This window comes from Lontra canadensis, unplaced genomic scaffold (assembly GCF_010015895.1).
Source record: "Lontra canadensis isolate GAN:19392208 unplaced genomic scaffold, GSC_riverotter_1.0 scaffold42, whole genome shotgun sequence".
Taxonomy (NCBI): domain Eukaryota; kingdom Metazoa; phylum Chordata; class Mammalia; order Carnivora; family Mustelidae; genus Lontra; species Lontra canadensis.
Window position 1 is genome coordinate 14505181 of NW_022631036.1, and position 22790 is coordinate 14527970.

Genomic DNA, 22790 nt, shown 5'->3' on the forward strand with positions numbered 1-22790 from the left:
TGAGATTTCCCCAGTCCTGACTGGCATGAAATAATTTTGGAATTTTTTTCTTTAATGTGTTTTTTTTTAAATCCATAAATGGTCTTTCAGTGTTTTCCATTTTCAAAGTATTTTGTTTTAAAAGAAACTTCATAATGATTATCTCTGGGGAGTGGAAATGGAAATTGGGGGGGGTGTATGTGGGGGGGGGGCGTGTGTGTGAGTGAGAGAAAGAGAAACAAAGCAAGGAGCAGTGGAAGGAAAGTCATTTTCTATATACCATTCTGAGCTGTTGGAAACGTCTGCAATAAGCATGTATTAATTTTATAATAGGAAATAAATCCGTGAAAAGTTTAATAGAGTCTCATAAACTAGAATACCTAGTTAACTTTTTTCACATTTTATACACCTCTGAGGCTGTCTAGAGAGGTAAAAATAAGAACTTTAAATGGTAAGTGGGAAGAACTCAGGTCAGACGTCCACCCCTGAAGTTTTAACTTTTCAGATTGGTGATGCCCATTAGATATATTTTTCAAGTGATCTCAGAAATATCCTGACTTTCTGTGCCATGTCAGACTATTAAAACCATTTTGGTAGACTCCACAGTTTTGCCTGATCCCCTTCATGATAACTGCCATTTTCAGATAAGAAAACCAAATGCGAAGTTACAGCCCTGCGCTGAAAGTTACTGAAATAATTTATTTGAGGTTACACAGCAAGGGGGAGGGAGAGAACTGGAGGCCAGAACTCTCCACTAAACCATGCAATGCTTTAACTCTGTATTTTACCTTGTGTTTTGTCACACATAAATGACCGCTTAAAAATGATTACTGAAATTTAAATACGTGGAATAGCTAGAATATCTAAATAGGACCAAATTCCTCTTCTGTCTCCTTCAGTCCTGTAACCTGGCCCTCCCTTTCCATAGCCTTAGTCTGTAATCTGTAGGAACAAAGAATGAGAAGTCACGGCCCTGGAAGAAGAGGGCATTAGCAGTTTGAAAATGGTGCCCTGGGTTAGATTCCTTCCAATTTATTTGTAGGCTCTGGCTGCTCCTTTGGTAAGTGGCTACAGTAGAGCAAAGATTGCCCTGGATATTAACTGACCATGGAATCCATTTACCGGAGGCATTCATTTACATCTTGCAGTAAACGGAACGGAATGTCAGCATAAAGAATTATCCCTTCTCCCCAGAAAGAGGCATCCCTTCTCCAAGTAAAGCCCACTGGAAGCAGGTATTGATTAACTTAAATGCTGACATCTTTTTCAAATATCCATGGGAGTAAGCTTTCGTTGCAAAAATAATTTCTTTCATTCCCATTACAAGGTGGGGCTGTTCGAAGCCTGTCGTTTGTGATGCTGACACAGAAATGAGCATCGTAAAATTCAAATGTTACATCTCTTTAATAACCTTGCCCTTTAATTCCATATTTACTGCTTTTCAGATGTTTCCATAAGTAAAATAATAATAATAATAATAGCAGAAATCACTGTCTGAGGCTCATGGCTGTCAACAGTATTAAGCTATGCTTTTAGTTTGTAGCCTAATTAAGCATGTTTGCAAGTTATTTTGCCAAAAACAATACATCTTTTGTGTTGAATTTTGCCATGATATAAATTACATGTGTGGGTTAGAGATATTCTAGGAGAGAACAATTTTTCACATGTTCAATTTTTCTTACTTAATAAACCATTTAGACCTGTCCCTGTGGTCATTTTACTACGGACTGTATTAAGGCAAACATATTTTATTTTCTCCTAAGGTAATATTTATAAAAGGTTGCCTTTTAGAAATGCAAATGTTTTTCTTTTGCTTTTGATTTTTAAAATTTTCTTCATTTTGTAAATTCTGTAGAAAGTCAGAGGGCGGTGTCAGACACGCTTCAGTTTATCAGAAGAAATGTGGAAATGTGTTCGTTTCATGATTTAAAGCTATGTCTTTCCCTAAGGTGTGCACTAAGCTGGATGAAAAATGCACCTTTGGGTTCAAGTGAAGAACTTAGAGCTGTTTGTATTTTAGAAAGAAGAATCTCAGTAGAATTAGATCATAGTAAGATTTAATTTATGGCCTTTATTTTTCTGATTCTCTCTTACTCAATCATTAGTCTTACCAATCATCCGGTAATGGGAAGGGCAGGAGCATTAAAGTTTCATTAAGAACAACTCTCCTTTCTGGGAACCACTGGGGTAAAACTACAAGTATATATTATCTATAAAATTCCAGGATATGTGACAAGATTCTGTGGTAAAAAGCAGTATCTTTCATGGGCAGTTTTCACAGACTCCCTGGGGTATGTGTGTTGGGGAGAAAGAAGGCATGGGGGAGGGCAGAGAGAAGGGGGCAAGGATTCAGACACTTATAAACTTTAAGCCAAAAGTTTCCAATCAGGCACCACCCAAGTGGATGGAAGTGTGGTACCAGTAGCTTTAGATTCTCAGTGGGTCCCTTCTATTCATTCATTCCAAAAGTGTTTATGGCACATCTACGATGTCTGGGGCCTTGCCTCACTGAGTGTCAGCACTGTCCCTGCCTTACTGGGGTCAACGAGAGGAGACCCACAATAAACAAGTCATCGCGCAGGGCACTGGACTGTGACAGTCGTGATGAGGGCCATGAAAAGATAACTACCAATCTGTGGGAATTTATAAACCAGGATCCTACTCTAGACCGATGGCAGAGGCAGTTCAAGGACATAGGAAAGGCCTGCCTTCACAAACAACGTTGAGGCTGAGGCTGGACATTGAGGATTAGCCAGGCGAAGAGGATGAGCAGAGACCAGACAGATCTTTAGTTGCGGAGACAGATCTTTAGTTGCGGAGGAGAGGATGAGTGATTGCCGTGAAGCAGAGGCTCGCGGAACCGGGGAGAAGTCAAAGAATGAGGATAGCTGGTGTATGGTGAGCCAGAGGGGATGGGAGGTGGTGGAGGCTGCAGAGGGGAACTGGGCCAGAATGTTGGAGGCATGAAATAAGTCACTTGACTCCTCTTAAATGATGTAACCGAGGGGGGATGTCAAACAAACATATTGCATAAGCAGGACTAGATGGGCATGGGAAAGTTTCATTAATAGAAACAGCCCAGAAGTAGAATCTCATGACATAAACTTGGTTGAAAGACTTCTTCTTAATCATATGCCTACCTCCATATCAAAGCATTTCAGTATGTCCTTGTCCTAACTTCCCAACCTTTAGAATTTTGTTTTGGAAACCTGGTTTGTTAGTTTTCCTTGGGGTCAGTGCCTTTTTTGAGGCAAGGAATAAACAGAGCACACCAAAACAGAAAAATCTTACTGAGTTCCCAAGGAAATAATTAATATATTCCTGCGTTCTGTATGGTAATACTCAGTGATACAATTAATTCTTAGAAGAAATCATCTACCCATGTAAATATTTATAGAGAGATATTTAAGGAGAGGGTGTATGTGTGTGTGTGTGCGTGTGTGTGTGTGTGTGTACATATATATGAAATAATCAAGTGATAACTCTTATGCTTAAGCCCTAACCCATTTTGACATTGTATGTGTTTTATAATTTGACCTAAGTGGGTAAGACATTTAAAATTATTTTACATTTCACAACACTTTAAAAAACAGCTAGCTCGGGGAAAAAAGGAATTTTCATGGCTATTTTCTGAATGGCTACATTTAGATGCTGTGCTTTTAACAAGACTTTGATTTCATTCCAAAGCCCAGAGCCCTGCAAGGATAGGATCTTGGGAATACTCTACATTCCTTAAAGAATGCTTATCAATTAAACCATCTCATTTTAGTTAGTGACCTTCTGTGGACTGGGGAACTAGCATTTCCCCCAAATTATCTCACATAAAGAGAAAACAAACACTGTGATAGATTCTTCTGATAGCTGTCAAGTGGAAACAACTGTATTTTTTAATTAAGCTTCAATAGCCGGTATTTTCATTGGAGGACAAAACAGCAGGATACCATGACATCAGGGCAAAAACTGCTTTTGTCAAAGTTTGTGAACAAAACAACAAAAGATGGGTGCCTGGGTGGCTCAGTGGGTTAAGCCTCTGCCTTCAGCTCAGGTCATGATCTCAGGGTCCTGGGATCGAGCCCCACAGCGGGCTCTCTGCTCAGCGGGGAGGCTGCTTCCCCCCCCCCCTCTCTGCCTACTTGTGATCTCTCTCTGTGTGTCAAATAAATAAAATATTTTTTAAAAAGAGAGAGCGCCAACAGTAGAGAAAACGAAAGATACGGTCTGGGGCTGCCTCTGCTCCTCGTTGACTTGGACCCACTGAAATTAACAATATCGAAAATGCAAATTTCTTCTTAAAAAAATAAAAGGCAGTTGACAGTCCCTCACGCTGCCTCCTTGTTCGGTTACCAGGAGGCAACCATGATTACAACTCACCACATCATTTTCATGACGACCGTTGCCAGCTGTGGGGAGGGCAGTGAGAGCTGCTGTTATTTGCCTTCCAGTTGCTACCAGGTGCTTGAGCAGTGTGTGTACGTCCCGCCTTTGTAATTTGCTTCTGAGACCTTAGTTCTTTGTGTAGTGCGTCCTAATAAAGGAACAATAAAATATTCATTAAACCCCAATGATGTGCCAGCCCGTTATACCTACAAAATGAATGTGACATGGCACAGTCGTCCCCTCTGAGGCTTTGAAGGATTCTTCCCAAAGAACGTCAGAGTCCGGTGCCCATCTCCACTAGATCTCGTGGATGACAGATCCCAGGCCATCTGACCCCAGAGTCCATATTGTAACTGCTATACTGTACTTCTTCAAATGTATGGATAGGTGAGCCTTTGAGTCTTTCTGTCTTGAGGACATATCCACAGTTCCTCAACTCCTCTTCAAATGACATGGTTTCCGGTCCTCTGTATGGTCTGTCTCCCCATTATAGATGCAGCAGATTTGTCAATGTCACTGTCAAAACTGGACGTAATACTACAGTTGTCAGTCAGCTCAGAACACAGTAGCCTCACCCCTTCCTGGGATCTGAATACAGGCCTTTCTTAATGCACCCAAAGATTGTACAGAGATGAGTTCTTCGTTGTGTCGGGGTGGAGAGGAAAGAATAGGTGTTGCTTTTACATCAAGATGTTGTTATGTATAAAACTCTGTGGTCCGCTAAAATCCCTAGATTACATGAAGTGCAGTCAAGTCAGGTCTCCCTCATCTTGAACTTGTGCAGTTTGTATTTGCTATGCTTAAATGTAATCCTGTGGGTTCGGTCCATTGCTAGAGCTTAGGATGATACATTTTCATGTTGAGGGCCTCATCTGTCATTGTAGCTCCAAGCCTGGGTCATCCACAGCTCCGAGAGCAGGCCTTCCACATCTTCCCCCAAGTTCATCCGGCCTGTCTTCAGGCTGTCTTCTGGACGTCTTTTTCACAGATGTGGACCTCCAGCTGTCCATCTTCCTTTCAGTTCTTGTTAATTCATTGTCCTATTAATCAGGATACTGTGGGAGAGTTTTTCTAAAAGCGTGCAGGGTGATTTAAAAGGAAATTTAACTTGCAAAAGGGTTGCCTCTCACGTGTCTCATATGAGAATACATCACGAACTTCATGTTTGTATCACCTCTTGCTTGGCAGCCTTGAGAACATGAAAGGCTGAGTGACAACAGCCCCTTCAGGTATTGATGGTGATGTGCTACAAAAGGAATAAAGTGAACTGAAGTGTAGAATGTGTGCTGTTAGCACAGACTGACCGTTTGTAAAATTCTGGAAATAACTGTGAGGGAGCCCATTAAAATTGGTTTTGACCACATGTTTATTATCTATAATCTAGTAACTGAGTAATAGATTTATTAAAATGTTCATTCCCTTTTGAGATGTCCTGTCATGGTTGTGACTTTCCCACCATCGAACAGTTTATTAGCCTACTTGGGGGAAGAGGAAGCAGAATGAAAGATTTCTGTCAAGAAGTAATTTGTGATACCCTGCAAATCATGTGACTCTTTGGAGGACCGCCATATTGTCTTTGTCTTACCCAAAGCAATTTATAGCAATCTCTTTCCGTCACTTCTGAGCAGTAATTTTTGTTCTTCAAATGGCAAGACTATTTTAGCAATTTTTGGCAAGCAACAATAAATCCAATCTAGCATCAACCAAGGCCAATCCTGAATGGAGAACATTCTTCTCCTTATGTTTACTGAAGACTGTCTAAGGCAACCAGGGTATACTGACTTCAAGTTAGGTCAACGCTGGTCAGAGAGGATCTCAAATGCAGTGTGATACCAGGAGAAATTAACGGGTACGTGAATTGCAGGGAGCAAAGGAAATTTAATTTGGGCTGACAAGGTAGGAAGAGTTTGTGATTAGACTTTAATGTCAATATTCGTGCTGAGCTCCTTGAAGTGAAAAGCCCATTTCTACATTCTGCTCAACCTTGCTTTGTGGGGAGCAGCACGCTTCCTGGCCAATCTCCCTTACCGCCCCTAGTCCTCGCTAGCTAGCAAATCTTCTTTCCCCCATCTTCCTTACCCCCTCCTTCTGGCATGTCTCTGTGTGGAATGTCTTCTTAAGGACGCCAGACCCTAATCACAAAGGCCTGTGAGATGGGCACAGGTTCTCTGTTGATCAAGCTAGCAGCCAGCTGGCCAGTCACTAAACAAGGCATCAAAGGCCATGCCAGGGAAGGTAAAAGGAGAGGCATATGCTTCTTTTGATCAAGACATTTTGCCTCTCTGCATATTAACTTTTTAAGTACCATTGCTTAAATTACTGGTACTGTCTTTAGCTGTGGATATAATGTTTGCATGAGTTGGTTAAATTAGTTACAAATATGTAGTGTGTTGATTGTTAACTATTTTGAGTCCTATGATCTCATTTTTGATGACTTGGTACCTTTTGTTGAATTATAAAGGTTGTGGGACATCATGGCCACCATTCGGGATCACTTATTAGTATTTCTCATTAAGCTGTGAAGAGCCTATAAATAATATGTCCTGTCAGGGAAACTCATTGATCTTCCTAAGGAGGGAAGGTAAACACATCTCTGCAGCTCACACAAGATCAAAGTGTGATGGAAGCAGCCAGAGAGAGTTCTAGTAAGAGACATGGTATTAATTCCAAATTCTGGTTCTTACCAGCTAGCCATGTGTCTTTGGCAAGTTATATATTTTCTCCGTCTCTGTTTTCTCATTTGTGAGATGAAATGTTTACACCAGCCTTAAAAATGTCTACAAGGGAATTAAATAATTTTTTAAAACTATGACTATTGGCTTTTGTATTGCTATCACAAAATAAGGTTAATGCATGTAATATACATTAACATTTCAGGCCACTTAGCTCCGGTTTAAAGTACCATATTTTAGAAGAAAAATTGGAAAATATTTAGAGGAAAAGAGTAAAACTCATCTGTAGGTGGGGAAATAATACATACTACTTATAAATATTTTAAAGGTACTGTGTTTTTAAGCATGAGGAAGAAAAGGTTAGTTCAATAACGGTTTTTAAATCATGATGAATTACATCAAGAATGGTGACAGTTGATTGCCCTTGCAATTGAGCAAAAAATTGGAGTAAAATAGTTTAGGCTTATGCGTTAGGAATGTGGGTTAGGAACACAGGAAGTTTCCTGATTGATGACAGTTGGAACAAATTATGGGAGTAAGTTCAAAATTTTTAATAACAAGATAGATTTTTTATTAACACTAATATCCATTTACACAATTAAGGTGTGATCCGTCCTAAATATTTTACTTAGGCTAAGTGACGTATTTTTCCCTCAAATCTTTTAAATTTTTATTTTACTATGGTAAAAACACTTACATGAGATCTACCCTTTGCAAATTTTTAAGTGCACAATACATTATTGTCGGCTCTAGGTACAGTGTTGTAAAGCAGATGTCTAGAGCTTATTCATCTTGCTTAACTGAAACTTGATTAGTAACTCCCCATTTCCCTGTCCCCCAAGCCCCTGACAACCACCGTTCCAGTCTTCGATTCTATGACTTTGACTATTTCAGGTACCTCATATAAGTGGAATCATGAAGCATTTGTCTTTCTGTGACTGGCTCATTTCACTGCAATAGCATCCTCAGCTTCCACCCATGTTGTCACATACGGCAAAGTGTCCTTCTTAAAGGTGAACAGTATTTCATTGTATGCACAGGCCATGTTTGCTTTATCTGTTCTTCTGTCAATGATGTTTAGGTTGTTTCCATATCTTGCTTATTGTGAATAGTGCTGCCATAAACATAGCAGTGATATCTCTTTGACATCCTGATTTCAGTTCTGTTGGATAAATATCCAAAAGTGGGATTGCTAGGCCTTATCATGGTTCTGTTTTTAATTTTGGAAGAATTTGATACTGTTTTCCATAAAGACTACACCACTTCGAACCCCCACCAGTAGTGTATGAGGATTCCAATTTCTCCCCATCCTTGCCAAAACTTGTTGCCTTTTATTTTTTTTATAATAGCCATTCTGACAGATATGAAGTGATGTCTCATTGTGGTTTTGATCTGCATTTCCCAGATAATTAGTGACATTGAGCATTTCTTCATATACCTGTTGGCCATTTGTCTGTCTTCTTTGGAAGAATGTCTGTTCAAGTCCTTTGCCCATTCTTTTTTGTTTTTAATTTAATTTAATTTAATTTAATTTAATTTAATTTAATTTTTGAGAGAGCAAGTGTGGGCACAGGGTGTTGCGGGGAAGTATACAGGAGAAGGAGAGAGAGAATCTTAAGTAGGCTCCATGCCCAGTGCAGAACCAGACTCAGGGCTCAATCCCACAACCCCAAGATCATGACCTGAGCTGATGAAATCAAGAGTCAGACGCTTAACTGACTGAGCTACCCAGGTGCCCCTGCCCATTTTTTAATCAGGTTATTAATTTTCTTGGTATTGAGTTATAGGAGTTCCTTATATATCTTACATATGAATTCTCTATCAGATACATGGTTTGCAAATATTTTCTCCAGTTCCATAGCTTGCCTTTTTGATCTTTTGTTTCCTTTGCTGTTCAGAAGCTTTTTAGTTTAACATAATCCTACTTGCTGTTTTTGGTTTTGTTGCCTGTGCTTTTGGTATCAAATCATTGCTAACACCAATGTCATGAAGCTTTTCTCATATGTCTTCTTCTAGGATTTTTATGGTTTCAGGTCTCATATTTAAGTCTTTAATCCACTTTTAATTTATTTTGGAGTATGGTATAATACATGGGTTCAATTTTATTCCTTTGCATGTGGATTTTCAGTTTTTTCAGCACCATTTGTCAAAGATTATTCTTTCCTGATTGTCTTGACACCCTTGTTGAATATTAGTCAGCCATATATGCTTGGATGTATTTCTGGGCTGACTGTTACATCCCACTGGTCTATGCCTGTCTTTATGCCTGCCCCATACTTTTTGATTCCTATAGCTTTGTGATACACTTTGAAATCACAAAGTGTGATGCCTCCAGCTTTATTCTTCTTTCTCAGGATTGACTTGGCTATTTGTAGTCTTTTGTGATTTCATATGAATTGTAGAATTTTTTTCTATTTCTATGAAAAATGCCATTGGATTTTTATAAGGATTGCATTGATTCTGTAGATCACTTTGGGTATTATGGAAATTTTAGCAATACTAAGTATTCCAATCTGTGAACATGGGATGTCTGCATTTGTGTCTTCTTTAATTTTTTTCACTGATGTTTTATAGTTTTTTAGTAAAAAAGACCTTCACCTTCTTAGTTAGTTGAATTTATTTCTAAGTATTTTATTCATTTTAGTGCATTTTAAATGGGATTATTTTCCTAATTTCTTTAATAGATAGTTGGTTGTTAATATACAGAAACATGGGAGATTTCTCTATGTTGATTTTGTATCCTGCAACTTTACTAAACTTGTTTATTAGTTCTGAATATTGTTTATGGAATCTTTAGATTTTTCTATATATAAGTCCTTGCTGTCTGTAACAGGGACAATTTTACTTCGTCTGATTTGGATGTCTTTTATTTTCTTATCTAATTGCTCTGACTAGGACTTCAGTCCTATCTATGGTGAAGAGAAGTGATGAGAGTAGGCATCTTTGCCTTGTTAACTAATCATAGAGGAAAAGCTTTCAGTTTTTCACTAGTGTGATAACTGGGCTTTTCATACATGGATTTTATTATGTTGGGGACTTTCCTGTGTTCCTACTTTGTTGAGGGTATTGACCATGTAGCATATTGAATTTTGTCAAATGCATTTTCTGCACCTATTGAGAAGATCATGTGATTTTTTTTATCTTTCATTCTGTTAATGTGGTGTATCTCACTAACTGATATTTTTTATGTTAAAAAAATCTTTGCATCCCAGAAATAAATCCCACTTCATCATGGTGTGTGATCCTTTTAATGTGCTGTTGATTTCAATTTGCTAGTATTTTATTGAGGGTTTTTACGTCTGTATTTATCAGGAATCTTGGCCTATAGTGTTTTGTATTTTGTTTTTCATTTTTGTTTTTTTTTTCCCCCCCCCTTGTGGTGTCTTTGGCTTTTGGATCAGGATTATGCTAGCCTCATAAAATGAGTTGGAAGTGTTCTTTCCTCTGTAATTTTTTGGAAGAGTTTGAGAAGCATTGATATATCAATTCTTCTTTATATATTTGGTAGCAACAATGTGAAACCATCTAGTCCCAGGCTTTCCTTTTTTGTTAAGTTCTTGATTACTGATTAAATCTCCATACTAGTTATAGGTCTATTCAGATTTTCTGTTTCTTCATGATTTAGTCTTGGTAAGTTGTATGTTCTCTAGAAATTTATCCACTTTTTCTAGGTTGTCCAGTTTATTGACATATAATTATTCTTAGTAGTCTCATCTTTTCTAATTCTGTGATGTCAGTTATAATGTCTCTTCTCTCACTTCTGTTGTATTTTTTTTAATAAATTTTATTTTTTTTTAAACATATATTTTTATCCCCAGGGGTACAGGTCTGTGAATCTCCAGGTTTACACATTTCACAGCACTCACCATAGCACATACCCTCCCCAATGTCCATAACCCCACCCCCCCAACCCCCCTCCCCCATCAACCCTCAGTTTGTTTTGTGAGATTAAGAGTCACTTATAGTTTGTCTCCCTCCCAATCCCAACTTGTTTCATTTACTCTTCTGCTTCTGTTGTATTTAATCCCTCATTTCATTTTAATTAATCTTGCTAAGTATTTGTCATTTTTATCTTTTCAAAAAAAATGAACTCAATGTCTTTTTTTTCAATTTTTTTCACAAATTTTATTTTATTTGTTCAAGAAAGACCACATGAGTGAGGAGGGGAGAAGAGGGAGAAACACACTTATGGCTGAGCAGGGAGTCCATGGTGGGGCTCTATCTGGGATCATGACCTGAGCCAAAGGCAGGTTTTAACTGACTGAGATACCTACGATCTCCAAATACTTCTATTTGACTTTTTGAGGAACGTCCACACTGTTTCCAGAGTGGCTGTACTAACTGGCATTCCCACCCACACTAAAAGAAGGTTCCCCTTTCTTTTCTTTTCTTTTTATTTTTTTTATTTTTTATTTTTTCAGCTTAACAGTATTCATTATTTTTACACCACACCCAGTGCTCCATGCAATCCGTGCCCTCTCAATGTCATTTTTAAAATTTTTTTTCTAGTCTCTGTTTATCCCTGCTGTAATATTTATTATTACCTTCCTTCTGCTAATTTTTGGACTGAGTTTTTCTTCTTTTTTCTAGTTCCTTGAGCTGTAAAATTAGATTATTTAAGATTTTTTAAATGTGGGTATTTATCACTATGAAATAACCTCTGAATACTTCTTTTATTGCATTCCATAGGTTTTGTATTTTCATTTCATCTATATTATCTTTTCATTTATATTTGTCTGAAGGTATTTTCTAATCTCCTTTTTAACCAATTGGTTGTTTATTTCTTTTCTTTTAGTGTTTTTTAAGATTTTATCTATTTGAGAGAGAGAGGGAGAGAAAGAGAGAGAGAGAGAAAGAGTGCACAAGCAGGGAGAAGGGGCAAAGGGAGAAGAAGAACCAGACTCACTGCTGAGCAGGGAGCCCAACAATATGGGGCTCAATCCCAGGACCCTGAGATCAGACCTGAGCTGATGGCAGGTGCTTAATCAACTGAGCCACCCAGGTGCCCCTCAGCAGGTTGTTTTAGTACGTGGTTTACTCAGGGAGAAGCAGGCAACTGCCATTTTTGTTTTCTCCTTCTGTGCTGAGGGCTATGACACCTCAGTTCTCCCCCAGGTAGCTAGATTGTACTGGACCTGTCAGAGCTCTAAGACTGGCAAGAAAGGTTCCAGTTTTTTGGGCCTCCCCAAAGAAGTTGGGGTGTTGGACACATACATCAAGAAGTGATTACATTTTTAAGAGGCAGAGAAGCTAGGTACTATCTCACAGGACTTTAATAGTGAAAGCCAGGAGTAACTTCCTTCTCCCCTACTGCATATTTCACACTCCCACTTCATTACTTATCATATTGTACTGTGATACTTAATCACACACCCGCCCCCAACCCTTCTCTGGATCATTTATCTTCACACTCAACTCTAGCACCCGTGTAGGACTAAGCATATATAGACATCCAACAAATATTTGTTGAATGAATAAACAAAAAAATGAATGATGGATAGAAACAATATGATCTAATGGTTAAGGGCATCTGATTGCAAATCAGAAGAACCTGAGTTCAAGTCCAGGCTCCACCTCTTACAAGCAGTGTGATCCCGGACAACCAACTTAGCTTTCTCAGTTGTGTGTTCTTATCTGTAAAATGGTGTTACATACCTAATCCATGGGGTTCGTAGTTACATAATATATATGTTTTGTATATATTTTTTGCATATAAGATGGCATCTAGCAATAAGTATTATTAATAGTGCCATTAGTTCTCATAATGAAAGTTATGAGAAATAATATATTATAAAACATATATATTATTTTATGTTTCTATTTATTTTTACTATTAATTTCATGGTGACGTGTTTTTTATCATTAGTGACAGGAATGCATGAATGATTCACTGATAGCCGGTACAGAATAACTAGGTGACAGGTATCACTGGTACCCCAAAACCTCACAAGTGTGCATACTTGCTTTGGACTGAGCAGGTTGGAACACAGTTAACAGCATCACTTTTAGTTCTGTAGCCTTAAAGAAACAAAGCCCTATTTCCACCAAAGAAAGCTTTATTTTTTTTTAAAGATTTTATTTATTTATTTGACAGACAGAGATCATAAGTAGGCAGAGAGACAGGCAGAGAGAGAGGGGGAAGCAGGCTCCCCGCTGAGCGGAGACACCTCCCCTCCCAATGCAGGGCTCGATCCCAGGACCCTAAGATCATGACCTGAGCCAAAGGCAGAGGCTCAACCTACTGAGCCACCCAGGCACCCCAAAGAAAGCTTTAAAATCCCTCCCAGCATGTCCAGAGCAACCCAGTGCATCACTTATCCAACCCAAGGATACAAAGAGATGAACCATAATCTTCCAATTAAACAGGGGTTCTCAGACTTTCGTATCCATCAGACTAAATTTGTTTAAACAGATTGCTGGGCTCCATCCCCAGATAGGCCTGGGCTAGAATGCCAATTTGCATTTCTAATAAGTTGCCACATGGTACTGATGATGGTGGTTCAAACACCACACTTTGAGAACCACTGAGTTCATAGAAACGGTTGAAGTATGAGCAACGTGACTCCAGGGCAGGGAATGTGTGCAGAAATCTTTCCTCAAAGTTGAATCGCCTAATGACCCCTGTGAAAATGAGGATTTTCTTTTTTCAGCCCTAGCGTTTTCAACCCTGAACTCCCCTCTTCTTTATGAATTTACTGGTAGGGGAAATAGTTTCATGAAGTTATTTTTAAGCTACTTTGAGCGTGATAAAATCTATAGACACTCTCTGCAGAAGAGTCCATATACACATACACAGAAGCATTGCTCACAATTTCAGGAGGTGCTGGGACCCTTCTCCCACCAGCCCACCCACTAGCCCTAAGGAGTATCAGTAGAAAAACTATGACCTGAAGCAAAGTCTTAAGCTCACATGGATGTAACAAAAATTCCCTTCTTATACTTAACCTTTCAGTTCATTCATTTTTAAAGCAGGAATAATAATAATGTTCTTCCATCAAAATTTGTGAAGATTAGCTGATGTAATACATGAAAAGGCATAATTTAAAACCAGAAACACTAAGTATTGCCTTTTTCGTCTCTTCATAGTCTTGCTACAATAAACTCTCATTCTTGAGGCAAGTGGTTGCCTCTCCCTACTAAGGAAAGATCAGGAAGTATAAGAAAGAAGAGCCCTAAGTGTACTATTTCAAGACCTTACTTACTCTACTCCCATCACAGTCTTCTGCTAAAATCTGGTCACAGGCTGCCATATCATGGTTCTGTCTGTGAGTCACTGAGCAGTGGGATCTAGCAAGCCCAGGCCTGGCTCTGTGACCCGAGAGTCTCAATTTACTTGCCCTGAAATACTCCACTTTGCAAATGTCCAATGCCTTGTCATGTCCCCATGTTAATGCCTCCTGGCAGAAAGATAGAAATGTAAAGTTGTTAATAGAGGTTTGTTTCTAGGCTAGAAGATGCTGAGTCTTGAGAAATAGTGATTAAGGGTTAAGCCTGATTCTCATTTCTACAAAAGTAAATAAATACACTGATAGACCAAGCAGGAGACATTTATTTAGCACCTACTGTGTACACTGTGTAACAGACGACACCGAGAGGAGTAACATGTTAACATGTGTTCCGATGCTATGCCAGCTCACAATCCAGCAGGGAAAATAAATACATGCAAAACTAAACCAAACATACAGTGAGCCTTGGCCAGGGCAAAGATTGTGGTTCATACAGAGGTTCAAGAGTACAGGAGGAGGGAGAAATCAGTTTTTACAGGGATGCATTAAAGTATCCTGGGCACAGTGGGATTTAAGCTTGTCCCTAAAGGAGAAGCGGGACTGCGTTAGGTGACTATAATGGAGAAGGACTTTATAGGCTATGGAAGTAGTTTGAAGAAAAGAGGTAGAAAAGTGCTTGGTTAGTTTGCATAATTATGATTTAACCAGTGTGACTGTAGAATGGGGGTGGGGTGGAGGTATCAAACTGCAGGCCAGAGATGTAAGTTGGAAACATGTTGTGGGAAAGAAACCAAAGGCCAAGTGAGGAGCTTTGGCTTTACTCGCCATGCAGTGGGGAAGGATTGAGGGTCTTTGAAACCACAGGCAGATCTGTTTTCCAAGAAGAGAGCTGGTGCACTGTGAACAGACGAGAGAGAGCAAAAAGCAAACACGACCTGGTAAGGTGAAGGGAGCCTGAGCTAAAGCCAGAGCAGCGGGAGTAGCCAGGGGGACACGCAGGGGAGAAGTGTGCGAGAGGCTGCATTTTGAGAATTGTTGATGACACGTAGTGGGGGGGGGACAAAAAAAAGGGCAGAGGCAAGCTGAGAGGGCTCTCCTTAGCACGCCCAACCCCAAGGGGTTTGCTGCATAGACCAGACCATGGGCTCTGAGGAAGAAACTGGCTGAGCCCCCGGGGACCAGGTGGTGATGAATACCTCCTCACTGTCCCAAGAAGACTTTTGTCCTTCCTAGAATGCCCAGAAGGGTAGCAAGTGACCATCTGGTTTGCCCACATGGAATATCAAAATCACTAATGCCTGGACGTGGGTCCCCAGCCTGGCAGCTTCGGAAGTCCTGGAGATCTTTTAAAATAACTTTCAGGTCCTTTCCCATGTGACTTTGATCTGGAAACCTGAGGTGGGGGCCAAGGCATGCATATTTTGTAAAGCTCTCAGGTGACTGTGATGCACATCTGGTTTGGGGAACTGCTGTGGTACCTGACTATTAGTCAAGAGAAGTGTCTAGAGACCCTGGTTTGGTCCATACTTGTGCGGATGGAGACTGTGATGAGCTGAAGACCGTAGGCTTCAGTCTCCAGCGGTGTCTCAAGCACAGTGAGCTCCATCGAATGTCTTGGGAGGGAAACCCCCCTCCAGCTCTAGACTCCAGTGAACACACCGGGAGATGGGACAAGCTGCATGCTTGAGGGGGTCCTTTGTCTCAAAAGGACAAGGTGCATACAAGTCATCCTTTTCACCCTTGTCTTCAACTGAAAAAGGAGCACTTGGCTATGTCACAGGGACGCCATCAGAGAGTCTTATTACGGGATGCTTTGAGACTTTGGAAGACAGGCTACATAATAATGCTATCCATTTTCCACCAGGCTTATACAACATTCGTAGTACTTTCACTTCTTTTAATGTTTTTTGTTTCTCAGAAAAACAATGCAGGACAAAGGTAAGGCGGGTGTTAAACTTTTGGACGTGGACTTGTGTGATTTGGTGACTTGTGTGAGGTCAGACAAACCAGAGCCAGTCCTGAACCCGCCATCCTCCTGCGCTCCAGCTCTGCTTCTGGGCCATAACGGAGAAGGGTAACATAAAGGCATTTTTCTCTCCTTGTAAAAGAGAAAAAATGGGGGGGAGGGGGAATTATTTAAACACACCTCACTCATACTGCAATCACTGCATTGTTTTTCCTGTTGAAACACCCTGTTGGTTTTTAAATCCCTTTAAACCTACCCGGCACCTGTATGGCCCAGATCCAAGAATTATTACCGAACCTTTCACTTTTTATATTTAGCCACATAGGGGTTTCTGTGATGGTATCTGGCTCTTGGTTCAGTTGAAAACTTCAGAGCTTCCAGAAGTTTTCTTCTTCCATAGAAGCTAGAAGCATGCAACGCTCAGACATGATTTCATAATTTTTTTATTTTTATTTTAAGTATGTCTCTCCACTTCCCTTCTCCTGCTGGGCAAAATGGTATCTTGGCACCATCCTGTATTGTTCCTGTGTGAAGATGGTCCTGAAATATTGACCGAAAGAAAGGGCAGAGGAGGGATGGGGGAGGGGTGGGTGGTCTCCATCAGCAACTTACGGTTTGTGGGATGACCTCTCTTCAGGGCAAGAACCAAGGCTGAAAACGTAATGAGAACTTCCCCGCAAATTCATTATAACAAAGCATAATGTGAGCTCACTGGGCACAAAAATAGGCTGAAGGAAAGTGACTCCCACATAAGACCTAATTAAATACTTTGATGTCAGAAAGCAGAGCAGGGAGGGGTGGAAAAAATCAAATCAGACCAAAGTGAAGGACCGAAATTCAAACGGAAAGAAGAAAGATTTCTCTTTCTCTCTCCCCCTTCCAACTCCCCTACCTCACCGCCCCCTCCCAACCCATGGCCTCTGTCTTTATGCCTCTGTCTCTCTCTCTCTCTCTCTCTTTTCTTCCTTTGCCATGAAGGAAGAATAAGATTTGGGAACAATAGGTTGTAAATTCTTCAGCCAATTAGTCCCCTAACTTACTACTGTTTATAATGCACAGAATGTCACAGGCTGTTTTGCAAACTCCCCAAGTTGGTTTGTTAATAACAGGAAGCTAGCACTTCTCAGTACAGTGGATCAGCTACACGTGAAAATAAATGCAAAAAACCTGGAGGGGAATAGCAGCAGACCAAGAGTAGCCTTGATTTAATTTAACATTTGGGGGTCCGCACACAAATGAGCATTTTAGTAGGCTTCATGGTGGAAGTTGCTGTCATTTGTAAAATATTCTGGCCAATTAGCTAATAGTGTGCTTGGATTTCTCCTGTTTTGATACAGTAATACTAAGTACATTGTGAAGCCCAATTATACAAATCATCCCCATATGCCATACCAGTCTTTCTTTATGAACTGTGTTTATAAATCCTGTGTGAGGAAATGTGTACTTCAGCAATTTAGACCATGTGTAAAAACATAGCCAATGGGATTGTCAAGAAAACAAGTTCCAGCCTAGGAAATCCTAATGTGTTCCGCTGGAATAACAGGAGGGTGCCGGGGAGTGCAATGCTCTGCTTAAATACATATTGCTTTATAGTGTTTAGCCAATTTAGGGGCTTCCGCTTCCCTCTCTGTTACTTTATTCTTCTTTTCTTTTAGGATCCAACCTTGGAGTTTTTGAGAAAATTTGGGATTGGTCTTCTCTCAGGCACAATAGCCTCAGTCATTAACATCCCTTTTGATGTTGCCAAAAGTAGGATTCAAGGGCCTCAGCCAGTTCCTGGAGAGATCAAGTACAGAACCTGTTTTCAAACAATGGCAACAGTCTACCGGGAAGAAGGGTAACATTCTTATTTTAATAAATGTGCAGGACTCGAGTACTGTTAAGAGCCTAGCCTGTTAACATTTTGCTGAAAGCCATTAAGATCTCCTAAATTGTGTGTGTGTGTGTGTGTGTGTGTGTGTGTGTGAGAAAAGCACTCAAAAATGACAAACTTCGAGAGATAATTCAATGATGAAAGTTTGGCAGCGTGTTCCTACACCATCCAGAACCTCCAGCCACCATCATACAACCCACTGCATGTTTGTCCTGGAGCGCCCGGATGAACCTTTTCCTGGGCAGTTTGCATAATATGCTGTAATACACCCTGTTCACGCGTGGGCAGGAGAAGGATTGTCATCTAACTGTAAATCCAATCAAAATGTTGCCTCATTATAGTCACCTGGGAGAATTAAACATGAGAGTTCTGTGAAGGTCGTTTTCTTTATCCGAAGTACATGCTTCTTTCTGCTTGTCTTTAAGTGTTATGTCCATCTCTTCATCCCTCCTCATTCAGATCTTATTCTCAAGTAAATGAAGAATCTTCTGTTATTTTGATCTACACTATGTCGTATTTCCTTTTGTGAAGACCGAGTCTGTGGTCTTTTAAATTCAATGACAAAAGTCATTTTGCCTATATACACAGCTGTCATGAAAGTAGGACTTATGTTCAAAGCAAAAGCCATCTCACTGAGGAAAGTCATATTTCTGGTTGGACATGATCAGCATAGCTTGGGCAATATTCATTAACCCTTTCCCTTTGTCCAGTCTGCTGCAGAAAATATATAGCCACATTATTGCCTGGTTTGAGATAGATGTGATTTCAAATAAATTTTCTTAGAGACCCTGGGTCAACATCTCAATGAAGCTGATCTATTCTACTTTCAAAATTAAGAATTCAGAATTCAGAATTAATTTCAGAATTAAGAATTTGGAATTTAGAATTAATGAATGTTCTCTTTCCCTTGCTATCATAGAATTTTCGCTTTGTACAAAGGCCTGCTTCCCAAGATTATGAGGCTTGGACCAGGTAATGATGTTTTTATTACTTCTATCCTTCCGTCCTTCTTTGTTGTTCTAGTGTCTGTTTTTTCATTCCTATTGATCAGGGTTGATCCCACTGTGAAAAATGGAAACCTTGAGGATACAAAGTTGTCAACAAGTATTCAAGACACTGAAGGCATCCATTAGAAATGTTTTCCACCTTTGTTTATGAGTTACTATTTAAGACTTTGCTGGAGGCTTATAGAAGCCAAAGCCCAGCTTAAGTCAATAGGAAGGGATCCACAGCCAGTTGGGAGTTTGAGTGAGCAAGAAGGAGGCTGTGCGGGGAGGATTTTCACTGAGGGAGGGATCAGCCGAATAAAACTCTCCTGGTGCCCTCCCCCCTCATCCCCAAAGTTCATTCTTATTCCTGCCTCAACTTCATTTCAAAAACAAAAAGGAAGTGTAACTTGCCTCCATGAAGTGCAGGAGCCACTTATCCTCACTGTCACCTGGGAGGCCTGTGGTGAGTGCTGCAACCTGGCACTCACCTTCTGGGCCTCTGTGGGCATGATGGTGGAGGCTCCTGGCTCGGGGCCTTACCTCCAGATGCCAGCCCACAAAAAAAACTGGCTGCCGTTCCCACAGGGAGAGTCAGCTGCCTCTGTGTCAATAGATAAGAACATAACTACTGCAGACCCAACTGCCTAGGCAAACAGTCTTGGATTATAAGCAACCCCATGTCTAAGCACAGAAGTAGGCACCAGCCCTCGTCTGTCTTTTTACCAGGCCACACTCACCTACGTAGGCATCCTTGTATCCTTTCTCAGAAGCTTCCTCTGCTCCTCTCCCCTCCCCATTCCTCCCTTTTAACACCCCTGGTCCTCCCGCCCTACCACACTTACACACAGGCACATTTACCATTGTTGAACCTCAGCCCAGTGAGCCAGCATTTCTACCAACCTGAGGCAGAGGACAGCTCACCCTTTCATGTATTTAGAAAACACTTCCACAATTCCCACTCCATCTAGCCCCACTTTTTTAGGCATTTAAGCACAGATTTTGCTTCACATTTGAGATTGAGACTTGCCCCCTGTTAGTCATGGGCCCATGTGTAAAAACAAAGCCAATGACAAAGAATATTGGTGATTTTGTGCAACTCTCTCTGTGAGCATGTGGTGTTTTCCCTTCACCACACAGTAAAAACCCTGCTGGTAGACCTAGTATTAGAGAAAATCATAGGAATGACCCTAACCCAGCTTTGTCAGGAGGGGATGGGCCTGAAAAGAGTGGTGATCAGGGAGAGTTTACCTAAAACAGTAATTGACTGGAACCTTAATCCAAAACTCTTAAATAATCTGACCCCAAGTTTTGTTAGAGGCTTGCAAATGTTTGGTTGGCTTTTTAAATGTTTTTGCATGAGGTGTCCTTAGTTGCTGTGGTGTTAAATACAATGAAAAGTGTTGTTGTGAATGGACTGTCCAGGCTAAACAAAACTGTGAATGACTGGAAATCTCCCTCAGGAGCCTGGCCTCCACTCATATGTAAGTCCCCCAAACACGCAAGTCCCAGCAGCTTTAAAGGAAAGAAAGGTAGAGAGGAAAGTATGACATTTGACTTAAGGATAAGATTATTTTTTTTCAGAGAGAGTAAAAAAGTGGAAGAAAGGGTATATTTGGGATTTTCATCCTTCGTTGTAGGAAGCATCCCATCTTCTTTTTGTAACAGCCTAAGCAGCTCCATGTGGCTCACAATGAGTCACCTCCCATGAAAGGAGGCTCTTGAAGCTCCAAATATCACCAGGCTGAAAACTGACCCCCTTCTGTGTGTTCTTGTCCTACGCTGAGAACAGTTAATAAGAGTAAACACAGCAATTACATAGGTATTAACAACCCTCTCTTAGTGGGTCTTTTCTTGTTTGCCAGAGTGCCAAGAGAGCTTCAGCAGCTGAGAGGGGTCTCACAAAGTATCTTCATGGGTTAAAAATGAAAATTACAGGCAGATAATTATCTTTGGTATAAGGTTACACAAACATGTGTGGCCTGTATATTAAAACACACACACACACACACACACACACACACACACACACAGCAGTGTGTACACAAGAACGAAGATCAAAATCAAGTTATAGTTCTTTTCATCAGAAGTCAATCTTCTATTCATGCAGCCCAATCTTCTTGAGGTAGAGCTCAGGATATTTGTTCACATCTTGATTTTGTAGTATTTTTCACACAGACATGAGAGAATAGGTAGATTCAAGAGCATGGGATTTGTGTCATTTATTGCATCAGGTAGAACACAAAATCATCCACATGCAAAGGCCTTTCCTGATTTCTAGGTAACATCAGTGTTTGTTTTTCTGTATCCTAGTCCTGTTGACCTTTCAAGACAAATAGTGGTCTGTGACACTCAAACCCCACCACCAAATTTTCAAGTCTCTGAGGCAGAGAAAATAAAAGCAAAAGGAGGTTAAAAGCTGGCTATGTTTTGTAATATGTACATTTTCAAATATTCAGAAGCTATTTTTCACACTGCAATACAATTTGAAGGCCATAAGAGAGAACTAGACTCATCTATCAAGCACCCTCTTAGAGCTTTCCTTCTAGAATGCAATTAGGACTGCTAATGGTGGACTGAAAAAGATAAATCCTTTGCCTACATATGAAAAATATGAATGGTTTCTGTTTTCAGGAATACCACATGTCCTTACATGACTAAATGTGTCTATATTTATTTACTTTAAAAAAATTAAAAGTGCCTGAAAAAGAATCTGATGAGAAATGATGAAAGTTACAGAAACTCAGAGAAAAAATGTATTTGGGTATTTGGAGACTCAAGATGGTCTTGATTTTGCTCTGAGAATTTTCCACGGTAGCCTTCTATCGATGTATTAGAGCCCAAGGACTGACAAATCTACACAGCCTCTGCCTGATAGGCTGCATGGGACTTCACAGATTCAGAAACCCACTGGGGGCAAGTGACACTACTTTGCCAGATTTGAAATAAAAACCAGCTCTTTTCGGGGCACCCGGGTGGCTCAGTGGGTTAAAGCCTCTGCCTTCGGCTCAGGTCGTGATCCCAGGGTCCTGGGATCGAGTCCCGCATCGGTTGTGATCCCAGGTCCTGGGATCGAGTCCCGCATCGGGCTCTCTGCTCAGCAGGGAGCCTGCTTCCTCCTCTCTCTGCCTGCCTCTCTGCCTACTTGTGATCTCTGTTAAAAAAAAAAAAAAAAAAAAAAAAACAGCTCTTTTCTTTTCTAGGTGGTGCAGTGATGCTGCTGGTTTATGAGTACACCCATTCATGGCTTCAGGAGAACTGGTGATTGCCTAGGAAGTGTTGAAATCATGGATATTTGCTCTACAGCACCGTAAGGAGAGACTATCAGCTCAGCTGATATGATTGTAAATTATAATTATACAATTACGTACAGTCATTAAAGGGGAACAATTTAATCAAGAACAAAACCTATTTTGATACTTCAGAAATTATCTCTAGACAATTTGAGACTGTGGTTTTGGCCATATCCATAAATCTGTGAGAAGAAAAATAGTATGAAGTAATGAGGTATGTAAATTGAACATAAAAAATAGCATAGAAATTAGATATATTTCATAAAAGCTATATAAATCTCATGCTCTGTATTCCTTACACTGCTTCACAGTGAAAATCCATTGTATTGATAAGTTTTTCCCATGAGGTCAAGAAATGCTTAAAGTAATAAAAAAAAAAGCCAAAATTTGAACAGTTTTTATAAGGAATTAAATTCTC

At 40.2% G+C, this 22790-nt stretch overlaps 1 protein-coding gene across 2 annotated transcripts in view; it reads left to right on the forward strand.

Moving 5' to 3' along the window:
• SLC25A21 (solute carrier family 25 member 21) overlaps positions 1-22432 on the forward strand; it is a 486988-nt gene extending 464556 nt beyond the window's left edge. For both annotated transcript variants that reach the window (XM_032871241.1, XM_032871242.1), the window contains exons 8-10: positions 17876-18057; positions 19013-19065; positions 22283-22432. In XM_032871241.1, coding sequence (XP_032727132.1) covers positions 17876-18057; positions 19013-19065; positions 22283-22344 — 297 coding nt within the window. In that variant the 3' untranslated portion in view covers positions 22345-22432. The remainder of the gene's footprint in view (positions 1-17875; positions 18058-19012; positions 19066-22282) is intronic.
• Positions 22433-22790: the final 358 nt, after the last annotated feature.